Here is a 23,144-nt window from a genome sequence, read left to right as displayed (position 1 = left end):
TTGAGGGGCAGGTCTCTCCCTATACAGCCCTTGAGTGATAGGTCTCTCCCTATACAGCCCTTGAGTGATAGGTCTCTCCAAATACAGCCCTTGAGGGGCAGGTCTCTCCCTATACAGCCCTTGAGTGATAGGTCTCTCCCTATACAGCCCTTGAGTGATAGTTCTCTCCCTATACAGCGCTTGAGTGATAGGTCTCTCCAAATACAGCCCTTGAGGGGCAGGTCTCTCCCTATACAGCCCTTGAGTGATAGGTCTCTCCCTATACAGCCCTTGAGTGATAGGTCTCTCCCTATACAGCGCTTGAGTGATAGGTCTCTCCCTATACAGCCCTTGAGTGATAGGTCTCTCCCTATACAGCCCTTGAGTGATAGGTCTCTCCCTATACAGCCCTTGAGGGGCAGGTCTCTCCCTATCAGCCCTTGAGGGGCAGGTCTCTCCATATACAGCCCTTGAGTGATAGGTCTCTCCCTATACAGCCCTTGAGGGGCAGGTCTCTTCTCATATAGCCTTTCAGTGATAGGTCTCTCCCTATACAGCCCTTGAGGGGCAGGTCTCTTCTCATATAGCCTTTCAGTGATAGGTCTCTCCCTATACAACCCTTGAGTGATAGGTCTCTCCCTATACAGCCCTTGAGTGATAGGTCTCTCCCTATACAGCCCTTGAGTGATAGGTCTCTCCCTATACAGCCCTTGAGTGATAGGTCTCTCCCTATACAGCCCTTGAGTGATAGGTCTCTCCCTATACAGCCCTTGAGGGGCAGGTCTCTCCCTATCAGCCCTTGAGGGGCAGGTCTCTCCATATACAGCCCTTGAGTGATAGGTCCCTCCCTATACAGCCCTTGAGGGGCAGGTCTCTTCTCATATAGCCTTTCAGTGATAGGTCTCTCCCTATACAACCCTTGAGTGATAGGTCTCTCCCTATACAGCCCTTGAGTGATAGGTCTCTCCATATACAGCCCTTGAAGGGCAGGTCTCTCCCTATACAGCCCTTGAGTGATAGGTCTCTCCCTATACAGCCCTTGAGTGATAGGTCTCTCCCTATACAGCCCTTGAGTGATAGGTCTCTCCCTATACAGCCCTTGAGTGATAGGTCTCTCCCTATACAGCCCTTGAGTGATAGGTCTCTCCCTATACAGCCCTTGAGTGATAGGTCTCTCCCTATACAGCCCTTGAGTGATAGGTCTCTCCCTATACAGCCCTTGAGGGGCAGGTCTCTCCCTATACAGCCCTTGAGGGGCAGGTCTCTCCATATACAGCCCTTGAGTGATAGGTCTCTCCCTATCAGCCCTTGAAGAGCAGGTCTCTCCATATACAGCCCTTGAGTGATAGGTCTCTCCCTATACAGCCCTTGAGGGGCAGGTCTCTTCTCATATAGCCTTTCAGTGATAGGTCTCTCCCTATACAGCCCTTGAGTGATAGGTCTCTCCCTATACAGCCCTTGAGGGGCAGGTCTCTCCCTATACAGCCCTTGAGTGATAGGTCTCTCCCTATACAGCCCTTGAGTGATAGGTCTCTCCAAATACAGCCCTTGAGGGGCAGGTCTCTCCCTATACAGCCCTTGAGTGATAGGTCTCTCCCTATACAGCCCTTGAGTGATAGTTCTCTCCCTATACAGCGCTTGAGTGATAGGTCTCTCCAAATACAGCCCTTGAGGGGCAGGTCTCTCCCTATACAGCCCTTGAGTGATAGGTCTCTCCCTATACAGCCCTTGAGTGATAGGTCTCTCCCTATACAGCGCTTGAGTGATAGGTCTCTCCCTATACAGCCCTTGAGTGATAGGTCTCTCCCTATACAGCCCTTGAGTGATAGGTCTCTCCCTATACAGCCCTTGAGGGGCAGGTCTCTCCCTATCAGCCCTTGAGGGGCAGGTCTCTCCATATACAGCCCTTGAGTGATAGGTCTCTCCCTATACAGCCCTTGAGGGGCAGGTCTCTTCTCATATAGCCTTTCAGTGATAGGTCTCTCCCTATACAGCCCTTGAGGGGCAGGTCTCTTCTCATATAGCCTTTCAGTGATAGGTCTCTCCCTATACAACCCTTGAGTGATAGGTCTCTCCCTATACAGCCCTTGAGTGATAGGTCTCTCCCTATACAGCCCTTGAGTGATAGGTCTCTCCCTATACAGCCCTTGAGTGATAGGTCTCTCCCTATACAGCCCTTGAGTGATAGGTCTCTCCCTATACAGCCCTTGAGTGATAGGTCTCTCCCTATACAGCCCTTGAGGGGCAGGTCTCTCCCTATCAGCCCTTGAGGGGCAGGTCTCTCCATATACAGCCCTTGAGTGATAGGTCCCTCCCTATACAGCCCTTGAGGGGCAGGTCTCTTCTCATATAGCCTTTCAGTGATAGGTCTCTCCCTATACAACCCTTGAGTGATAGGTCTCTCCCTATACAGCCCTTGAGTGATAAGTCTCTCCCTATACAGCCCTTGAGTGATAGGTCTCTCCCTATACAGCCCTTGAGTGATAGGTCTCTCCCTATACAGCCCTTGAGTGATAGGTCTCTCCCTATACAGCCCTTGAGTGATAGGTCTCTCCCTATACAGCCCTTGAGGGGCAGGTCTCTCCCTATCAGCCCTTGAGGGGCAGGTCTCTCCATATACAGCCCTTGAGTGATAGGTCCCTCCCTATACAGCCCTTGAGGGGCAGGTCTCTTCTCATATAGCCTTTCAGTGATAGGTCTCTCCCTATACAACCCTTGAGTGATAGGTCTCTCCCTATACAGCCCTTGAGTGATAAGTCTCTCCCTATACAGCCCTTGAGTGATAGGTCTCTCCCTATACAGCCCTTCAGTGATAGGTCTCTCCCTATACAGCCCTTGAGTGATAGGTTTCTCCCTATACAGCCCTTGAGTGATAGGTCTCTCCCTATACAGCCCTTGAGTGATAGGTCTCTCCCTATAAAGGAGCGGTTACATAGTTTTTATAGAAATTTTCTATGCAGCACTCTCCATTCTCATTGATCCATATCAGTGTCTCCAGTGACTCATTCAAATAAATGGTCATGTATTTAAGGTTACTCTTTAGCAATTCTGCATTTCTCTTTTATCTGCACACATATTTCATACTTAGCCTTGTTAATCTTTTTTTTTTTTTTTTTTTTTCTTCCTTTAAAGCAAAAGTTGCATGTGTGAAGTCCAGAGACATGCACTGGGCCCTGGTTGCACATCGGGATCAGAGAGACATTAACCTCTCCTCGTTACGCATGTTGATTGTGGCTGATGGAGCAAATCCTTGTAAGTACAATCCGGGGGTCGGGTTGTCAGAGAAAATAATGTATGGTGATTTGCAATAAATTTATAGTTAGTAGTAAATGAGGAGAGCGAGGTCAGAATCTATAGTATAGTATAGTATGCAGTTGTATAGTTCATAGATTAATTTATTTTAATTTCCCATACAATATATTCCTGGTTTCCTTGTAATGTTCAATAATAGAGGACTAGTTGGATAATATATTATGTTTTATTTTTATTATTATCCCAAAACGTATCCAAAATTCCGTATCTAATTCTCAGCTCACATCAAATTCAGAGCCTTGTTGTTTTGCATGCACGTTGTGTGCTATACGCCAGAATGTATCCACAGGGTCCCATTCACGCAACGTAATGCTTTTCTATTCACTTACATGGCATAAGAGACCACATAAAAGTATATAGTAAAACACGTTTATTACAATGGGAGTATATTAGCGGTCTGGCTACTTTCACACTTGCGCCTTTTTGCGCAGCGTATCGAGCGCACATGAAACGCATGTCAAAAGCGCATGCAAACGTTTGTAAACGCTGCTTTTTTTGTAGCATTATTGTGCGCATTACGACAAAAATTGCAGCGTTTGTAAGCGTTTTTTCATGCGTTTGCATTTTTTATGCGCAATGGTGTCACTTCACAGGAGAAAAAATCCTTGAAAAATTCTTGCAACACACTCCACCAATGGGACAGCAGTGGGCGTGTCTTATGGAAATTCTTTATATAGACCCTGTTTACAGTTGAATTCTTCACATTTGCTTGCATTTGCCTTGTGAAACATGAATCTGCGCTGGAAGAGTTTTTACTTTGACTTGGATCTGGACATGAGGATTGCTCAGGCTTATGCAGTTGCTTGCCATGAACAGAGGGAGAGAGAGAGGCAGCGAAGGCGGCAGCGGCGGCGTTTGTGGATACATCCCATTATTGAACTCCGGGAGAGCCGTGGAGTGTACCACACCCTCTACAGCGAGCTACAGGCAAACCTGGAGAAATTTACAGATTATACCCGGATGTCCTAACAAAGCTTTAAAGATTTGCTTGGTCGGGTCCAAGAAGCCATCCGGAGACAGGACACACAGCTCCGGCGTGCGATTTCTCCTGAGGAACGGCTACTGGTTACATTACGGTACGTAGTATTGCAAAACCAATGCCTGCAGAATTTTCTTTGTTGTGACATGTACTATTACTAATCTGGCAGAATTATAGTTCTGCCATGTATTTGACAAAAAGCTGCGGTTTTTTTTTTATGGCATGTAATGAACAAAAGGCTGCAGATGTATTTTTATAAACTTTTTTTTAAGTTTATTGTTGGTGTTTTTAAAATCCATATACAGAAGTAATATTTGTTGTTTTTGCTTTGTTTCCCAGATTCCTGGCAACTGGAGAAACACTCTCTTCACCCCACTTCCAGTACCGTATTGGAATCTCCATGTTGTCTGGAATTGTAGCGGACACCTGCCGGGCTTTGTGGAATGTTCTCTGTCCAGAATTCATGCCCCTGCCCACCGCAAAAAAGTGGTTGGAAATCGCCGAAAAATTCTGGACAGTCTGCAATTTCCCTAACTGTTTGGGAGCGGTGGATGGGAAACACATCCGGATTATCAAGACAAAAAGAACTGGATCGGAGTACTACAACTATAAAAAGTACTTTTCTACAGTACTCATGGCCATTTCGGATGCAGAATGTATGTTTGTAGCAGTGGACATTGGGGCATTTGGCCGTGGAAATGACTCCCAGGCCTTTAAGAACTCGGCCATGGGCCGGAGATTGTATGGCAACCAATTTAATTTTCCCATGCCACGGCCTCTTCCCAACACCGAAGCTCCGCCACAGCCCTTTGTAAAGGTTGGGGATGGTTGGGATGAGGCATTCCAGATGTGCCAAAACATACTCCAGCCGGGACTTGGACCACACAAAAAGAATTTTTAATTACAGGCTGACAAGGGCCAGAAGAAGTGTTGATTGTGCCTTCGGTATTCTTGTATCCAGATGGCGCATTCTCGCCACAGCCATTAATCTAAAACTGGAAACAGTGGATGAGGTGGTGAAGGCCTGTGTGGTTCTACATAATTTTGTCATGGCTAGAGAGCATCCAAACTTACAGTAGATCTTGATGATGTTGCTCCTAACCGATTGCCTGAATTTACTCAGCACCCTCTCACGTCATCGGTTGAAGTTGGCCAAATGAGGGACCAATTTGCGGCCTACTTCATCTCGGATGTAGGCAGGGTGGAATGGCAAGATCAAATGGTGTAAAAAAAAAAATTCTTGTTGTTGGGTTAATAAAACAATGTTTTGATACCTGTACTGAGTGCATTTTGTATTTTTACACTCCCAATAGTATTATCAACTCGCCAGGTGTACCAGTGGTTTTTTTGACAACACATATCTCCAAAACTGACACAAGAAACATGTCTTAGTAATGGAGATATCTGGTGTCAAAAACAATAATCTATATGACTTGTATTTTCCACACCAGTCTCTACATTCTTGTAATATTGCACAGACTGAATTCAGCCGGGTTCCCCAACTCCAGTCCTCAAGGACCACCAACAGATAATGTTGTAAGTAATTCCATTGCTCCGTTGATAACTGCTTCACATGAGCAAAAAAACAGAATTCCTTACAACATGATCTGTTGGTGGACCTTGAGGACTGGATTTGGGGAACCATGCTGGATCCAGTCTGTGCAATATTAGAAGAATGTAGAGACTGGTGTGGAAAATACAAGTCATAGATTGTTTTTTTTGACAACACATATCTCCAAGACTGACACAAGAAACATGTCTCAGTAATGGAGATATCTGGTGTCAAAAACGCTAAGTATACGGCGCAGTGTGTGTAGTCGGCGATTGACACAGTAATCAATCCAAATTTTTTGAAAACAGAATTGCATATTTATTTTTCCACGAAAAAAAAAAAAAAAAAAAAGATTTTATTAGGAATGACGTTTGGGGGAAGATTGGGATACTTTGGGGGTGTGGAGAGACGAGGAACGACTGGAGGTTGAGGAAGGGGTTCTAGGCGAAGGGGCGACGAAAGTACTGGTGGAAGGGAGCTCTGGAATGGACATGGAGGCAGGTTGAGACACATTGAGGGTGGATGGACAAACAACTTTTTTGTTTTTTCCTTTGGCGCAGGAGTATCCTGCCTGGCCCGACTTCCACCGTGTGACCGCCTTACTTTGCTCGACCGCTTGGAGATGGTGGACCGTGGCGTTGACCTGTAAAAGATGGAATGTTGGTCACCACTCTGCTGCTCTGTGGTGGCGGTGGCGGTGCTCCTAGAAGGAGACAAAGTTGTGTCGGTGCTCATAGAAGTGGAGGCGGTGGAGGTGATACGAGGAGACAAACTCGTGTCGGTGCTCAAAGAAGTGGCGGTGGCGGTGATCCTTGGAGAAAAGTCGTGTCGGTGCTCCTAGAAGGAGGCTGCGTGTCGGTGATCCGAGCAGGAGAAGTTCTGACGGGACTCCTAGGAGGAGATTTAGTGGCGGTGCGCCTTTGATGAGGAGTGCTGGCGGTGCGCCTTTGATGAGGAGTGCTGGCGGTGCGCCTTTGATGAGGAGTGCTGGCGGTGCTCCTTTGATGAGGAGTGCTGGCGGTGCTCCTTTGATGAGGAGTGCTGGCGGTGCTCCTTTGATGAGGAGTGCTGGCGGTGCTCCTTTGATGAGGAGTGCTGGCGGTGCTCCTTTGATGATGTTGACTGGTGGTGTCGGTGGCCCAAGCAGGTTCTGTGGTGGTGTTGCTCCAAGCAGGTGGTGCAGTGGCGGTGGTGGTCAACAGAGTGGTTAAAACCGCGTTCCATCAGGGAAAAAACGCTTTCCACTCTGCCGGACAGCGCCTTGAGGCTGGCCTGAAAGGCCTCGCTCAAGTGCATGAACTCGGGCATGACAGGCCTGTCCAAGGCCCTCTGCCGCTGGCGGGTAGTGCCCGCATAACCAGTGGCAGAGACCTGGGACAGGGGAACACCTAATTGGCCAGCTTCCTGGTCACCAGCTGTCTGTGTTGCTGACCTGCAAGACGCTTTCTGGCTGTCAGATGGCTGGGACGGGTCCGAGGTCGACCAATGAAGGACCGCTCCAGGGACAGGTTGCAGGGTGCTGATCCAAGTGCTGTGGAAAGAAAGGGAAAACATTACTATCATGCATTAACAAGAAGCATCAGCTGTGGAATAGAAAAGCACATGGTAATAAAAAAAAAAAAAAAAAAAAAAAAAAAATACTTACGCTCTGCTGGCAAGGACCGGTCTCAGGAAAGCCTACTCGCGATGATAGCGGTACTTTCTTCTGCGCCTTGCCGCTGAACCACTGCGAACCTGTTCGAATATATCTTGCCTCAAACACACCTGTACCATCAGGACCAAAAATCAATGCAGCTTCAAGGCAGCAGTTCAATACACAAAGCAATCACTGTTGATCATGAGGGGACTGATGTGTTTGATGCAAGAATATATCTTGCAACAAACACACCAGTACCTTCAAGAACAAGAGTCAATGCAGCATCACAGAGCAGCTTTATACTTACTGAACACCTTTTTTGAAGTAGGAGAGGCGCTGTCCCAGCCATCCATCATCGCTGCGGCCACCTCATTCCAGAGCTGCCGTGTCACCACTTTGTCTTTGTACTGCTGGTCACGGCTGTCCCACAACAGGATACGCTCCTCAACAAGGCGAATTAGGTGCTCGTTGTCGATGTAAAATTCTCCGTCATCCCGTTGTGGAACCTAGAAAAAAAAAAAATTAGAATCTTTGTAATTTTGGAGAATGAAAAAGATAGAAAAATAAACAGAGAAGAAGATGAAAATAAAGACAGATAAAAAAAGGAAAGACTATATACTAACATTGCGTCTCCTCGCCACGACTTGGCTACGCTGCTCCCGCTCAGACTGCTCCTGCACTTTACCTTCACTGGCCGTGTCCGATGTCTTTAAAGAAAAAAAAAATTATTACACATTTCTAGAGGCAGCAGCTAAACTTACCCAAAGGCCGCAATATCCTCACCTCACGATCAGCTTGGGCCAGTTCTTACCGAGATGGCGAATAGACCGATCCAGAAGAAGACATGCTGAAATTTAAACAAAAAATACGTTAGTACATAATAAATTCATAGAATCATAGAATCATAGAATCATAGAATCGTAGAGTTGGAAGGGACCTCCTGGGCCATCTGGTCCAACCCCCTGCTCAAAGCAGGATTCGCTAAATCATACCAGTTAGATGTCTGTCCAGCCTCTGTTTGAAGACTTCCATTGAAGGAGAACTCACCACTTCTCGTGGCAGCCTGTTCCACTCATTGATCACTCTAACTGTCAAAAAGTTTTTTCTAATATCTAATCTGTGTCTCCTCCCATTCAGCTTCATCCCATTGCTTCTAGTCTTTCCTTGTGCAAATGAGAATAAAGTTGATCCTTCTACAATGTGACAGCCCTTTAGATATTTGTAGACAGCTATTAAGTCTCCTCTCAGTCTTCTCTTTTGCAAACTAAACATTCCCAAATCCTGCAACCTTTCCTCATAAGACAGGGTTTGCAGACCGGTCACCATTCTGGTCGCTCTTTTCTGAACTTGCTCCAGTTTGTTGATGTCTTTTTTAAAATGTGGTGCCCAAAACTGGACACAATATTCCAGATGAGGTCTGACCAAAGAGGAGTAGAGGGAAATAATGACTTCACGTGATCTAGACTGTATGCTTCTGTTAATACATCCTAGAATTGCATTTGCCTTTTTTGCTGCTGCATCACACTGTTGACTCATATTCAGTCTGTGATCTATTAGTATACCCAAGTCTTTTTCACATGTGCTGTTGCTTAGCCCTATTCCTCCCATTCTGTATATGCTTTTTTCATTTTTATTGTAGTACTTTGCATTTCTCCCTGTTAAAAACCATTCTGTTAGTTGCTGCCCACTTCTCCAGTTTATTTAAATCTTTTTGAATCCTCTCTCTCTCTTCTCTAGTATTAGCTATCCCTCCTAGCTTTGTGTCATCAGCAAATTTAATCAGTTTACCCTCAATTCCTTCATCTAAATCGTTGATAAAGATGTTGAACAATACAGGGCCCAGGACAGAGCCCTGTGGTACCCCACTTGAGACATTCTTCCAACTGGATGTGCAGCCATTTACGACCACTCTTTGGGTCCGATCACTAAGCCAGTTATGAATCCACCTAACAGTTGCCTTGTCCATTCCATACTTAGTCATTTTTTCAATAAGGATTGTATGAGAGACTTTGTCAAATGCTTTGCTGAAGTCAAGATATACTATATCTACAGCATTTCCTTGATCCACCCAATCAGTAATACCGTCATAGAAGGAAATTAAATTAGTCTGACATGACTTATTAGTTACAAACCCATGCTGACTCTGTTTAATCACTTCATTCTTATCCAGGTATTGACGTACATGTTGTTTAATAATTTGTTCAAAGATCTTTCCTGGTATAGAAGTCAGACTCACCGGCCTATAGTTGCCTGGGTCCACCTTCTTCCCCTTTTTGAAGATAGGAACAACATTTGCTCTTCTCCAGTCTTTTGGCACTTCTCCTGTTCTCCAAGAATTTTCAAACATTATGGAGAGGGGTTCAAAAATTTCTTCTGCTATCTCCTTCAGTACTCTGGGGTGTAATTCATCTGGACCTGGAGACTTGAATTCATTTAGGTTAGCTAAGTGTTTCCTCACTATCTTTCTGTTTATAGATATCCTGGATTCTTCTATTCCCTTAATAGGACAGTGAATAACAGTTGATGTTACATTTCCTTTCTGAGAGAAAACAGATGCAAAATAGGAATTTAAAAGTTCAGCCTTCTCAACATCCTGTCTTACCATTTCATCATTTTCATCCTGTAAAAATCCTATAGCATCTTTGACTTTTCTTTTACTTTTGACATATCCCCAAAATCCTTTATTATTGCTTTTGACATCTCTTGCAAGCCTCAATTCATTTTCAGCTTTAGATAATCTGATTTGTGCCCTGCAGGTTCTGCAGACAGCATTATATTCTTCTTTAGATATGCCTCCCTCTTTCCATTTTATAAACATTTTTTTCTTCCTTTTTAGCATGTGCTTAAGTTCTGTGTTCATCCATCCTGGTTTCCTTAAATGCTTCCTATTCTTCCCTCTTTTCGGAATTGTTAACAACTGTGCTTTGAGAATTTCATTTTTCAAGATTTCCCATCCTTCCTGGACATTTTTGTCTTTAAGGATATCCAGCCATTGGATCCCTCCAATTCTCTTTCTGAATCCCTTAAAATCTGCCTTCTGAAATCTAACCTTGACGTCTGAGTCTTCACAGGTCTACCGCCTCTAGTTATCCAAAATTCTAAAATAGCATGGTCGCTACCTCCTAGGGTCCCAGCCACTTTTACCTCCTCAACCATTTCCTCCCTGTTTATAAGGATTAGATCCAAGGTAGCAGTTCCCCTTGTTTTCTCCTTTACCTTTTGGAAGATAAAGTTGTCAGCAAGAGAGGATAAGAATTTCCTTGACCTGTTAGTTTTGCCTGAGAGAGATTCCCAACAAATGTCTGGATAGTTGAAATCTCCCATGACAACTATGTCAGATTTTTTGGAGAACTTGGCCATTTGATGCATAAAGAGTTCATCCATATCTTCAGCTTGCACAGGCGGCCTGTAGTAAATGCCTACAATGGTGTCCTTTCCATTGTTCTGTCCTTGTATTCTTACCCAAACAGTTTCCACAGAACTCCCAGTCTCTGAAGCTTCAATCTCTGTGCAGATATACGCATTTCTAACATACAATGCGACACCTCCTCCTCGTTTATCAAGTCTGTTTCTTGCAAATAAGTTGTATCCTTCTAGTCTTGTATTCCAATCATGTGTATTGTCCCACCAAGTTTCAGTGATTCCAATGACATCATATTTCTTTTCCTGTGTTAGTAGTTCCAATTCTCCTTGTTGGTTGCCCATGCTTTGTGCATTAGTATAGAAACATTTTAGTTTGTGATTGGTTTCACTTTCTCCAATATTTTTATTAATTAGATTCTTTCGTCTTTGTTCTTCCTTTCCACTTCTTATAGCAGAGTTCTCAATAGCATTTGTCAGGTGTATGGCTTTTTCTGGTCTTTTGCTTCCCTTCCCATGTTGTTTTAGTTTAAAGCTCTCCTTACAAGTGTAGCAAGGCGACTTCCAAATACCTGCTTTCCAGTCTTCGTAAGGTGCACCCCATCTCTAGCAAGTAGTCCATCGTATAAGTAGTTCACTCCGTGATCCAGAAATCCAAATCGTTGCTGACGGCACCATCGACGTAGCCAGTTGTTCACCTGCAGAATCTTATTCCACCTCCTTGTTCCATGGCCAGCCACTGGGAGGATGGAAGAGAAGACCACCTGCGCTCCCAGTTCTTTCACTTTCTTGCCTAAGTCTTCAAAGTCTCTGCAGATGGTTTCCAGGTCGTTTCTTGCGGTGTCATTTGTCCCCACATGTAGTAGCAGGAATGGGTAGTCATCTGTAGGTCTGAAGAGTCCTGATATCCTGTCAGACACATCTTTAATTTTTGCACCTGGAAGACAGCACATTTCTCTTGAAGTTATATCCGGTCTGCAGATAGCGGCCTCTGTTCCTCTCAACAGGGAATCCCCCATGACCACCACTCTCCGTTTCTTCTTCACAACAATTTTCTTTCTCCATCCAGGAGGACTCTGAAGGCGTACAAGGTTGCTGTTTGTTGGCAAAGACTTATCCTGATGTATTTCTTCATCATTTTCCTGCGTGAGAGCCTGGTACTGGTTTCTGAGCAGTATGGGTGCTGACTGCCTCCTGATCCTCCTGCTTCTCTGGGTCACAAGTCTCCATTCCTCTGTTTCTTCAGGTGCACTTCGAATTTCTTCTCTTTCTGTAACATCAAGAGATAATTCTGCTCTGTCCAAGAACTCTTCACCTTCCTTAATGATCTTCATCGTAGCTAACCTCTCTTCGAGATTTTGCAACTTTTCCTCCAACAGAGTCACAAGCTTGCATTTGTGGCATGTGAAGTTTGGCTTTTCCACTGGTAAATCTGTGAACATGTAGCAAGAAATGCAGCTCACCAAATGGCTCCTGGCCTCTTCCATCTTGAGATTTCTTAAAAACGATGAAAGGTGAGCCAAAATTGATCGTTGAGCTCGCGGAGACTCTTCATTTATCCCAGAAGGCACTGGGAATATGCAAATGATCTCCTCAAGACTCTTCCCCTGGTTTTCCGATTTCCTCTTTTCAGCTGCAACGGCCAAAACCCAGTGATCGTTGAGCTCGCGGAGACTCTTCACTTATCCCAGAAGGCACTGGGAATATGCAAATGATCTCCTCAAGACTCTTCCCCTGGTTTTCCGATTTCCTCTTTTCAGCTGCAACGGCCAAAACCCAGTGATCGTTGAGCTCGCGGAGACTCTTCACTTATCCCAGAAGGCACTGGGAATATGCAAATGATCTCCTCAAGACTCTTCCCCTGGTTTTTGTACAGGACACACACACATTATGTTGAAGAATACTCACATTTTGGCTGCTGAAGCTTGAATCCAAGGCTCTTCTTGTCTGGTCTTATATTCAAGGCTGTCTGTAGCTGCTCTTCTCCTGCTCTCTGTAGCTGCTCTTATCTTCAAGGCTCTAGTGGTGTGTCCCTGAAGACACCTTCATTTATCAAAACTTCTCCCAAACAATATTGCTTGTTTAGGGGGAAGTTTAAACAACTGTCTAGACATTGTTTACTTCAATCGCGTGTGCGCACAAAGCGCTGACGTGCGCGCATCCAAGCGCACGCCAGCAACCCCATAGACTGTAATGCTATTTTTGGGCGCACACATGCGCGTGCGATTTTTTTTAACTATGTAGGAGGAACAAAAAATGCAACATGTAGTGTACGGCGCGTCTGGGCGCACACCTTCAAAATGCGCAGCGCACACTAAACGCTGATGAGCGTGTGCAATCGCAAGACCCTGCGACCACCATGTTACAGATAGGGGAACATTGCGCGTGCGCCCAATAGCGCACGATGCGCTGCGCGATAAAACGCTAGTGTGAAACCAGCCTATGTCCCACTGTATGACTATGTGACGTACCTTTTTGAGAATTTTTCTATTTATGGCCGTTGCAAGACTCCAGTCTCTTTTGGTTATGGAGCCATATGGAAAACATAGAAACAATATGCATTATACTGATACATTTCCTTGAAACGAGCATGACTTTTCATTTGGAGCTATATCTTAATGTCTCATTAATTTTAATGTCTGTTAATGTGCCATGTTTTGTTTTTTTCCAAGCTTTGTATTTTGTCCTTCTAACGGCAGAATGAAGCAAGAAGTATTGTTGGCTTTTTTGTGAATGTCCTAAATCATCTTGTCCAAACGCTGTATTTCCTGCACGTTTGTTATCACATCCTCTTCTTGTGCTCTCTCCCCAGGGTCCATTTCTTCTTGTGACGCTTTCCTCAATGTCTTCCAAAGTAAAGGCCTGCGGCAAGAAGTCATTTGTCCTTGTGCCAGTTCACCAGAGGCTCTTACTGTTGCTATAAGGAGGTACTGTTTATAAAAAGTATTAATGGAATATCAAGACGACCTGTCATGTGCTAAAAAAATTGAGTTAAATACTTTGTAAAAATCCATGAGCTCCACTGATTCCTCTGCACTCCTCCATTTAGCTGTGCATCACTACATTACAGATATATTCATATTTGTTTCTTTTGGAGTGCACTATGTGAAATCTCTGCTTTGCAGTCCAACGTCTCTTCAGAGTCTTCTCTCGGTGGCGGGCACCTTTATCCCTCCCTCCCAGATGCTGCCAATCACAGCTCAGCAGCTATTCTTGCAATTTCATATGCTGCTGAGCTGTGATTGGCGGTGTCTGGGTGGGAGGGGTGAAAGCACCCCCCACCCCAGAGAAGACTCTGAAGAAAAGCACAGTTGGGCTACAAGAGATTTCACATACTGCGCTCCAGAAGAAACAAATATAAATATTTCAACAATAGAGTAATGCAGAGCAAAACGGATAAGAGTGGCAGAATCAGGGACGCTCGTTCTGAGATTTGTACAAAGTATTCAACTAAATTTTAAAACCAGCACATGAAAACAGTTTAGGTTAAGTTCACATTTGCTTACCGAGGCTTTGCGGAGGGCGGCGTACTTCCTCCGTTAAGCCCCACCTACTTCCGCATACTTCTGCATGCGTCCTGTGTACCTATCTCTAACATTGGATACGCAGGACATGCGGATGGATGCGGATGCGTCCGCATGCGTCGTTTTGACGTGCCCGCCGTCCGCACAAAAATGCAACATGCTGCGTTCAGCTGCACGTCAAAACGACGCATGCGGACGCATCTGCATACATCCGCATGTCCTGCGTACCCAATGTTAAATATAAGTACACAGGACACATTGCAAAATATGTAGAAGTAGGCGGGGCTTAACGGAGGAAGTACGCAGCCCTCTACAAAGCCCCCAGTACGCAAATGTGAAACCAGCCTTAGAATGTAATAGAACAAAAATATTCACTTTGCCAATCCCAAGCATTCTGGTTGTGATGCCATCTGATCACCCACCACTCCTGATCCTGTTGCGTCTAGCTATGTCATCATTGCAGCCTATCACTGATTGGCTGCAGTGGTTTTGTGGCCAGTCACTTTGTACTGCCCTAAAGATGATTATATGCTTATTAACCACGAGCACTGTATTTTAACCAGTGATTGGTTGCAGCGGTCTTATGATAAGCTGAGTCAATCCATAGAGACCAGTGACAAAGGAAACTGGAAGGATCAGTCAAAGAGGCAGGAGATCAGCAAGGCGGGTATGCCTACTTTATTAATCTGTAACATTCTAATCTCTTTTCAGGATTTTCTGTAGGTTAACTACCATTTCAATATTAGGCGTATGATTGGAACTCTAAAGCATAATTTATAGAGTGATCATTTTTTTATTTTTCTTTTATAAATTAATACTACACATGAAAATCTGCAGCTTTATAATGATAATAGAAATTTGCTTCTTTCTTCTCTTGGATTTATCTTTCACTCTCAAATCATGGCTAAAGTGAGGACAGATTTTTTCATTACTGAGACTTGAAATGACAGTTGGTGCTTTTAAAATTCTGTGTAAGGGGGAGGGGAGTTAGAAGGCAAACACATATGTTCTGCTGCAAGTTCTCCTGAAGCAACAGTTCCAGTTCTCCATAGAACTTTATGAACATCAACTGTCGTCTCCTATCTCAGTAATGAGTAAATCTGTGCTCACTGAAGATTTTATACATGAATTGAGAATTTTGAGAATGAATGATCAGTCCATGAGGAGGAAAGAAGGTGGATTTAGCTAAAAAGATATATTGCAAAGTTTGTTATATTTACGTGAAAATATATATTTTTTAAAGCTCCTTTAAAAACCCTATCAGATCCAACAATTGTCTATTATTATTTTTATTATTATTTATTTTTAGAGAACCATTGATTCCCTGGTGCTGTACATGAAAGAGGGTTACATACCAAATACAGGTGTTAATTACAATGAACAAACTAATAATGTCAGACTGGTACAGAGCGGAGAGGGTCCTGCCCTTCCGGGCTTACATTCTACAGGGTAATGCGGAAAGAAACAGTAGGTTGGGGGGTGGTGGCAGCTCCGGTGGTGGTGAGATGGCAGCGGGGTCATTGCAGGCTGTAAGGTTTCTTGAAGAGATGGGTTTTCAAGTTCCGTCTGAAAGTTCCAAATGTGGTGGATAATCGGACGTGTTGGGGCACAGAATTCCAGTGGATGACGGAAACTCGGGAGATGTCTTGGAGGCGATTGGGTGAGAAAAGTAGAAGTGTGGAGGAGAGAAGGTGGTCTTGGAAAGTCACGAGATTACGTTTGGAAGGTATTGTGAGATTATAGTACTGATCCTCAACTTCAGAAAAGAGGGACTTTTCTCCTTCGCCTCATTGGGGGATACAGGACCATGGGTGTTATACTGCTGCCACTAGGAGGACACTAAGTAAACATAGAAGAAATTAACTCCTCCTCTGCAGTATACACCCTCCTACCGGCTCTAAGTGAACCAGTTCTTGCTTAGTGTCTGTAGGAGGCACTTGGGTCTGGGATTCAGACCCCAACTTTATTATTGTTATTTTTCATTTTTTCCATGGATTAAAGGGGTGACGGGTCCTTTCAAGGTCCCGATCTCCCTGAATCTTCAACAGGCGGGAACTCAGAGTGTTGCCTCACCGTACCCCCTCCTGCAATGCTACGATGCCTGGGCTCATTTCAGGGGCGATGGGTCCCTCCAGGGCCCCGGTCTCCCCACATCACCAACAGATGGAAACATGGGGTGTCGCCCCCACATATCCCCTTCTGGAGCCAGGCCTACAGCCGGTCGATGACCCTGTTCCATCCCAAGTGATTGAACCCACGGGATGCACAGAAGCCCCAGCAGAGTCCGTGCAGCCCCCACTACATCACCTCTAATAGAAAGCAGATGGTCCCTCTCCACCTCCCTGTCAAAGGGATGGTGGATTGAGGGCAAACTACATGACCAGTACCTGCGGATCCAGCTCTGCTACATCCGCGCCAACATCAGTGAGTACAAGAGGGGTCCTGGCCGACAGCGCCCAAGGATGGCAGGAGGGCTCCTTAGACGATAGGTCCTGACCCCTGGGAAGGGATGCGTGTCCTGACAGTCTACCAGTGATCGCGCGTCCTAGCCGCCACCGCAAATTTAGTCCCCGGTTTCTGGCTGGACTAGGCCCCATGCCGTCATAACTTCGCCCATGTTTCAGGCTCTTCTCGCTCTAGATGAGAAGCACCACAGCTGTAATCCCGCCCACTGGGCTGGCCCCACCACATCTTCGGGCGCTTCTCGTTCCTAACGAGAAGCGCCACTGTTAACCTGAGCGGCCATTTTCTCTGCGCTGACCGCAGACAGGCACCTGTTCCTGCAAGCAAAGCAGATCTTCTGCGATGGGCGCTGGCAGACCCACTGCGAGGTTGACAGAAGCAGGACACCATCCCTGGGGGCACAGGACACAGGACCTGGGTAAGCTGCAAACGGAGCTTAACCCCTTCCCTGCAGTATAGAAGCCTCTATACCTCTGAGCAGCTCTATAGGGTCAATATGTCCTAACCAAAGTCTACTAAGAAGGCCACCAAAACACACACAGTAGCTTTGGCGTCATGTACCACATGTAATACTCTATTGCCTCGGGGCTACAGTACTCCATTCTGCATGACCTGCGACCCTGCATGCGCACTGGAGTCCTCCGCTACGGCCAACCCTAGTAAACCTAACCCCTCTGAGTGGTCCACGTCCCTAGCACAATCCATGGCTTCTCTGGCTAAAGCAATAGAATCCTTCCATGATTCCTCCTCAAGCCAGGGCATCTGTTTGTCTGGCGTGGGAAGTCCCCCAGCTACGCAGAAGCCGTCCTCAAGGATCGTCCTGCAACAATGGATATGCAAATTTCTAGGAGGCGAATCCGTCCCCGGGCTCTCTTGTGCTTCGGCATCCGCGACTTCTGTTTCCCACTCCCCTCACCAGGGATTCGCAGCGAACACGACTCAGAATACGAGTCTGATGTGTCCATGGACCTGACTCGCAGGAGTACCAGGAGTCACTAGATTCCTTCATTGAAGCAGTCAATAAGGCTCTGAGGATGGACGTGGACCCTGCAACTAGTCCAGATCCCACAGTGTCCTTTAAGAGAATTAAACGTCCTCGTAGGGTGTTTGCTAACCACCCCGAGTTTACAGACATTATTCAGAGGCACAGGAGTCGCCCGGACAAACGATTCACAGGGCAAAAGCCTCTTGAGACACGATATCCCTTCACTTCGAATCTGAAGAAGGAGTGGACTGAGTCTCCCTCGGTGGATCCCCCCATATCACGTCTCGCTTCTAAAACACTCCTATCTTTGTCTGACGGCTCCTCAATTAAGAGCCCCACTGACCGACAGATTGATAATCTCGCTCGGTCAGTTTTTGAAGCCTCTGGCTCAGCACATTCTCCATCCTTCGCCGCAACATGAGTGGCTAATGCCATGGTAGCTTGGGCGGAGTGTTGTGAACTCCCTTGCTTGGATTTTTGAGCCGAAGCTCCCTCTGCTACCTCTGGTGGTTACTGAGAGTAGTGGAGCTGGCCAGGTTGATGGAAGTTCTCCACCTGACAACCATAATTGGGAACCTGGGATTACTGGCTGGGAGCATATAATGGTGCTGGCTGCTCTTGAAGGTTGCTGGTGATTTTCCTCCTTGTGCATTTGGAGTTCTTTTGTCCCCTGCCTGATCTGCATGGTTCAGTTAAGTGATTCTTTTGCTAATCCTTTGCATCTAATCTGGTTGTGCCGTTTTTTTGCTTTCTGCTTTGTTGCTAGGGTTCACCGTGCTCCCTGCTGGGGGCAGCGCTGGGCCCTGCTTCATATGTCACTGCTTGTTCAGTCCCCTGTTATGTTAGTATCTTTTTGCTTTGCTTCCAGTTTATACCAGAGTGCTGATCTAGCGGGGGTGAAGATGTGTGGCCTCAGGTTTTTTGTATATCAGAAGTGTTGGACTTTTTTAGGGTTTTGTGCGTGATTGCAGACAGTATCTTTTCTGTCCTGTCCTGTCTAGACAGCTTGGGCCCCACCGTTTGCTCAGTCTGTTTTCTGTCTGTGTTTGTGTCTCATCTTATCTCACCGACATTATATGTTTGGGGGCTGTCTATTCCTTTGGGGATCTGCTCCGGGGGAGTTTAGATTTCACCTTTCTGTCTTTAGGCTTAGTTAGTTCTCTGGCTGTGACGAAGCGTCTAGGGCATCGTAGGAACGCTCCACGGCTACTGCTAGTTGTGTTGATAGGATCAGGGGTCTGCAATCCGCTTAGTTACCAATCTCTCTTGTCTTCTGGTGGCTTAGCCTGTTCCTGCTATCCTCCTCGGTGACCCATTCATGACAGCGGAGGCTCTGGCCAAAATCAGTCATGACAGTGCCTTCTGAGGCAGTGAGTCTGGCCTACCAGATCACACGGGCTGGGGATTACATTGTATATGACTCAGTAGATGCAGCCAACTGTGCCGCACTAACAGTCGTAAATGCCATCACTATCAGGAGAGCATTATGGCTCAGAGAGTGGCAAGCGGATTCTGCTTCAAAAAAAATCTCTGCCTACCCAGAGCGGGCGCTTGTTCGGAGATAAACTGGATCAACTTATCTCTGATGCTACTGGAGGGAAGAGCAAATTCCTTGCCCAACAAAGGACCAGTCGGCCTTTTTGTAATCAACACCAGGTTCGGTTTCGGCCCTTTCGTGGCACCGCAAGTTGGTCCTCTACGACCGCTTCCGCCGGCTCGGCTCGCCCCCCGCATAGAGACAGGGGTTCCCAGGATTCGTACAAACCCACTCATTCATGGAAAAGCAGGCTCAGACAGTCTGGATCCAAAGGATCCAGATCCCATAGATTCTCTGCGCAATGATTCATTGCTGTATCCGGTGGCCATCAACAAGGTAGGAGGCCATCTGCTCTTGTTCCGTCAAGCCTGGATTGCGGACGTTCACGATCAGTTGGTCAGAGATCTGGTGACCTCCGGATACAAAATAGTTTTCTTCTCCTCCCCTCCAGCACGGATTTTCCTGTCTCACCCCCCAAGGCAGAAGCACGAGCAGCACCGTTCTACCGAGCCATAAATGCACTCTGCAAAGATGGAGTCATAGTTCCGGTGAGAGCACTTAGGAAGTATGTCTCCCGGACGGCGCCTTTTCGCAAGTCAGATGTTCTCTTTGTGCTTCCGGAGGGACACAGAAAGGGTCTACCTGCCTCTAAGGCTACAATAGTCTGGTGGATCTGCTCGGTGATCCAGTAAGCTTACAATATCAGAGGCAGGACTATCCCAGCGGGGATTAAGGCACACTTCACTCGGTCAATGGGGGCTTCCTTGGCCATCCGGCACTAGGTGTCGGCACTGCAAGGCTGCGAAATGGTCCAGCTTGCACACATTTGTGAAACACTACAATATTCATGCTCAGTCTTCTGCAGATGCCGCCCTTAGCAGATGGATTCTGCAATCGGCAGTATCGCTTCTGTAGCGCAAATGTAGCCTGCCGGTTCATGAGGTTTCAGCTGTCATGCTTTTTCCTACCCAGGGACGGATTTAGGACGTCCCATGGTCCTGTGTCCCCCAATGAGGCAAAGGAGAAACAGGGATTTTTGTATGTACTTACCGTAAAATCCTTTTCTTTGAGCCAATCATTGGGGGACACAGCACCCAACCTGGTTTGGTTTGTTTTTTTGGTTCCTTAGTTTGGCATATTAGCCTTCTGTTTCATACTTCTGAGCTCCTACTGCTTTGTCACCGAACTGGTTCATTTAGAGCCAATAGGAGGGTGTATACTGCAGAGGAGGAATTAATTTCTTCTATGTTTACTTAGTATCCTCCTAGTGGCAGCAGCATAACACCCATGGTCCTGTGTCCCCCATTGATTGGCTCGGAGAAAAGGATTTTATGGTGAGTACACACAAAAATCCCTGTTTTTGGCCCTGTGAGGATTTAGGGTCTAAAAATTATCCCCATTACAGTACGTACTGTATTTCCGCCTTGAAATGAGGCTGAAGCATTGGTTTGATGAGGATTATTTTGGCAATGATAATGACTACTCTTCCAGTATCCTATATTGCCTATCTGTTCACAATTGTGGTTGCATTACTAGCATTTTTTGAGAGCACAAATAAAATCTTAAAGTTAGACTAAAAATACAAAGTTCTCATTTTGTTGAACTCCATAAAAAAACTTCAATTTTTTTCTAACTTAATTAACATAAAGAAGTAGACTCACTACCCTGAACAACTACAATGGTTGCGGAAATGTTCCTTAGCGTTTTACAGAATAATGGAAGTGTTTTATCCAGAGATGACAATGGCAACCACTTAAGAGGCAGCGAGGCAATAATCATAAAGTGATTATTGTAAAGCAGTTTTCCACTTCAGAGTTGGAGGCGTAGAATGAATTGAATGGTTTATGGGTTGAGTTTTTTTTTTACTTAAAAAAAGGTCAAGTCTCTAGCAGATGCGAGTGAGGAGGGTCCTCAGAGTACTCTGTCTTTTACATGTATTCATGGGGTCGGGAATGATGGGCTGCAATATGGATGACCACATACCGACCATGATGACAGATGTCGGTGGTCACTAATAATTTCTCCATTTACTCTGATATTGGAATAATGACCTCTCAGTCATTATTTTCACCTTACTGTGTTTTAATTACATCACTTGTAGTTTTGGGAAACGATGGAGTCGGCATTACTAGCTATTTAGGGCAGGGAGCATCTAGAAGACTGAAATTAAGAGAATCTGCCGATTTGTCATTATTGTGATTTGTAACACTCCGCATACTGTTAGCAGTAGCAATTAGGGGTTGCCTGACTTTCCCAGATTGAAGAACATGTCTGCTTTTGATAACTCAAAATTGTTAGGCCTTGTTCACACCACACAGCAGTGATTACATCAAAATCAGGAGTGGATCCAAAACATGGGGGAGTTGCCTTTTCAATTGAGTTTTCTCGGTGTTTTTAGAAATACCTGATGAACAATTCTGGCGTGTGATGACGAACGTGTTGTCGGTCAGTGCTGTCCATGTGAAAACTGAACCACACACAGACCAATGCTAATCAACGTGTTGGTTCCCATTAACGTTTATACACACAGACCAAAAATCGCTGCTTGCATTTATTTATGAGACTAGGATAGATGATAACTTCAAGATTAGTGGTTGTGGAACCGCTGGAACGTGCGCTGATCAGTATAGCAGGGCTCGTTTATCCCCGTTATTCATATTTAATATGGAGCGGAGGTGCGCATGTCTGTTCATTCCCTTGGGGCTGGCAAGTGCTGCATTTGGCTTTTCCCGGCTGCTACATTTGAGGATGGGTGGAGTGGCGGTCAGTCATACACACTGCCGCTCCATCTTAGGTGGAGGTAACGAAGATATTAACCTCTTCGCGACCGCCCACAGTAGATAAACGTTGGCGCTTGCTGGGCTTTGTGCAGCGCCGACGTTTATCTACTGTCGGCGGTTTTGTGCCCCCCCGGGACCCCCTCATACCTTATAACGCGGGGATCCCGGTGCACAATGCATGCTGGGACCTCCGACGTCATCGAGACCTGATTGGTTCAGGTCCTGATGACGTTGCGTCACAGCAGCCAATGAGAGAGCTCGCTGGGAAAGCTGCTTGTTTCCCGGCGATCTCCCTCATTATAACGCGACTTCTCCTCTGAGCTCATGCTGACAGATGAGCAGAGGTGAAGCAGCGTTACAGTGTGACTAGATCGCTGCCTGGCACAGCTGATCGCTGCCTGGCACAGCTGTGTCAGGCAGCGATCTTGTCACACAGTAACGCTGCTTCTCCTCTGATCATCTGTCAGTGTGAGATCAGAGGAGAAGTGGCGTTACTATGTGCCGGGCAGCGATCTTGTCACATAGTAACGCTGCTTCTCCTCTGATCATCTGCCAGTGTGAGATCAGAGGAGAAGTGGCGTTACTATGAGTCAAAAATACAAAAAATAAAAAGCACAAAAATAAAAAAAAAGGTAAAGAAAAAAAAAGCAGGTAGGCAGGCTAGGGCTATGTCTAGGGTTAGGGTTAGGGCTGGGGTTAGGGTTAGGGCTAGGGTTAGGGCTAGGGTTAGGGTTAGGGTTAGGGCTAGGGTTAGGGCTAGAGTTAGGGGTGTGTTGGGGTTAGGGTTGGAATTCGAATTGGGGGTTTCCACTGTTTAGGTACATCAGGGGCTCTGTAAATGCAATATGACGCCCGCAGACCATTCCATCAAAGTCTGCATTCCAGAACGTCACTACTTCCCTTCCGAGCCCCACCGTGTGCCCAAACAGTGGTCCCCCCCCACATGTGGGGTACCAGCGTACTCAGGACAAATTGGACAACAACTCTTAGGGTCCAATTTCTCCTGTTACCCTTGTGAAAATAAAAATTGGGAGCTA

The 23,144-nt window shown here is 45.9% G+C and overlaps 1 protein-coding gene across 8 annotated transcripts in view; it reads left to right on the top strand.

The window, feature by feature from the left end:
- DIP2C (disco interacting protein 2 homolog C) overlaps positions 1-23,144 on the top strand; it is a 535,770-nt gene that overhangs the window by 353,576 nt on the left and 159,050 nt on the right. For all 8 annotated transcript variants that reach the window (XM_073581626.1, XM_073581624.1, XM_073581625.1 and 5 more), the window contains 2 exons: positions 3,112-3,231; positions 13,631-13,745. In XM_073581626.1, coding sequence (XP_073437727.1) covers positions 3,112-3,231; positions 13,631-13,745 — 235 coding nt within the window. The remainder of the gene's footprint in view (positions 1-3,111; positions 3,232-13,630; positions 13,746-23,144) is intronic.

This window comes from Dendrobates tinctorius, unplaced genomic scaffold (assembly GCF_039654945.1).
Source record: "Dendrobates tinctorius isolate UK_male_01 unplaced genomic scaffold, ASM3965494v1 ptg000070l, whole genome shotgun sequence".
NCBI classification, from domain to species: Eukaryota; Metazoa; Chordata; class Amphibia; order Anura; family Dendrobatidae; genus Dendrobates; species Dendrobates tinctorius.
Note: the sequence above shows the minus strand (reverse complement) of the source record. Positions and strands in the feature narration are given on the sequence as shown.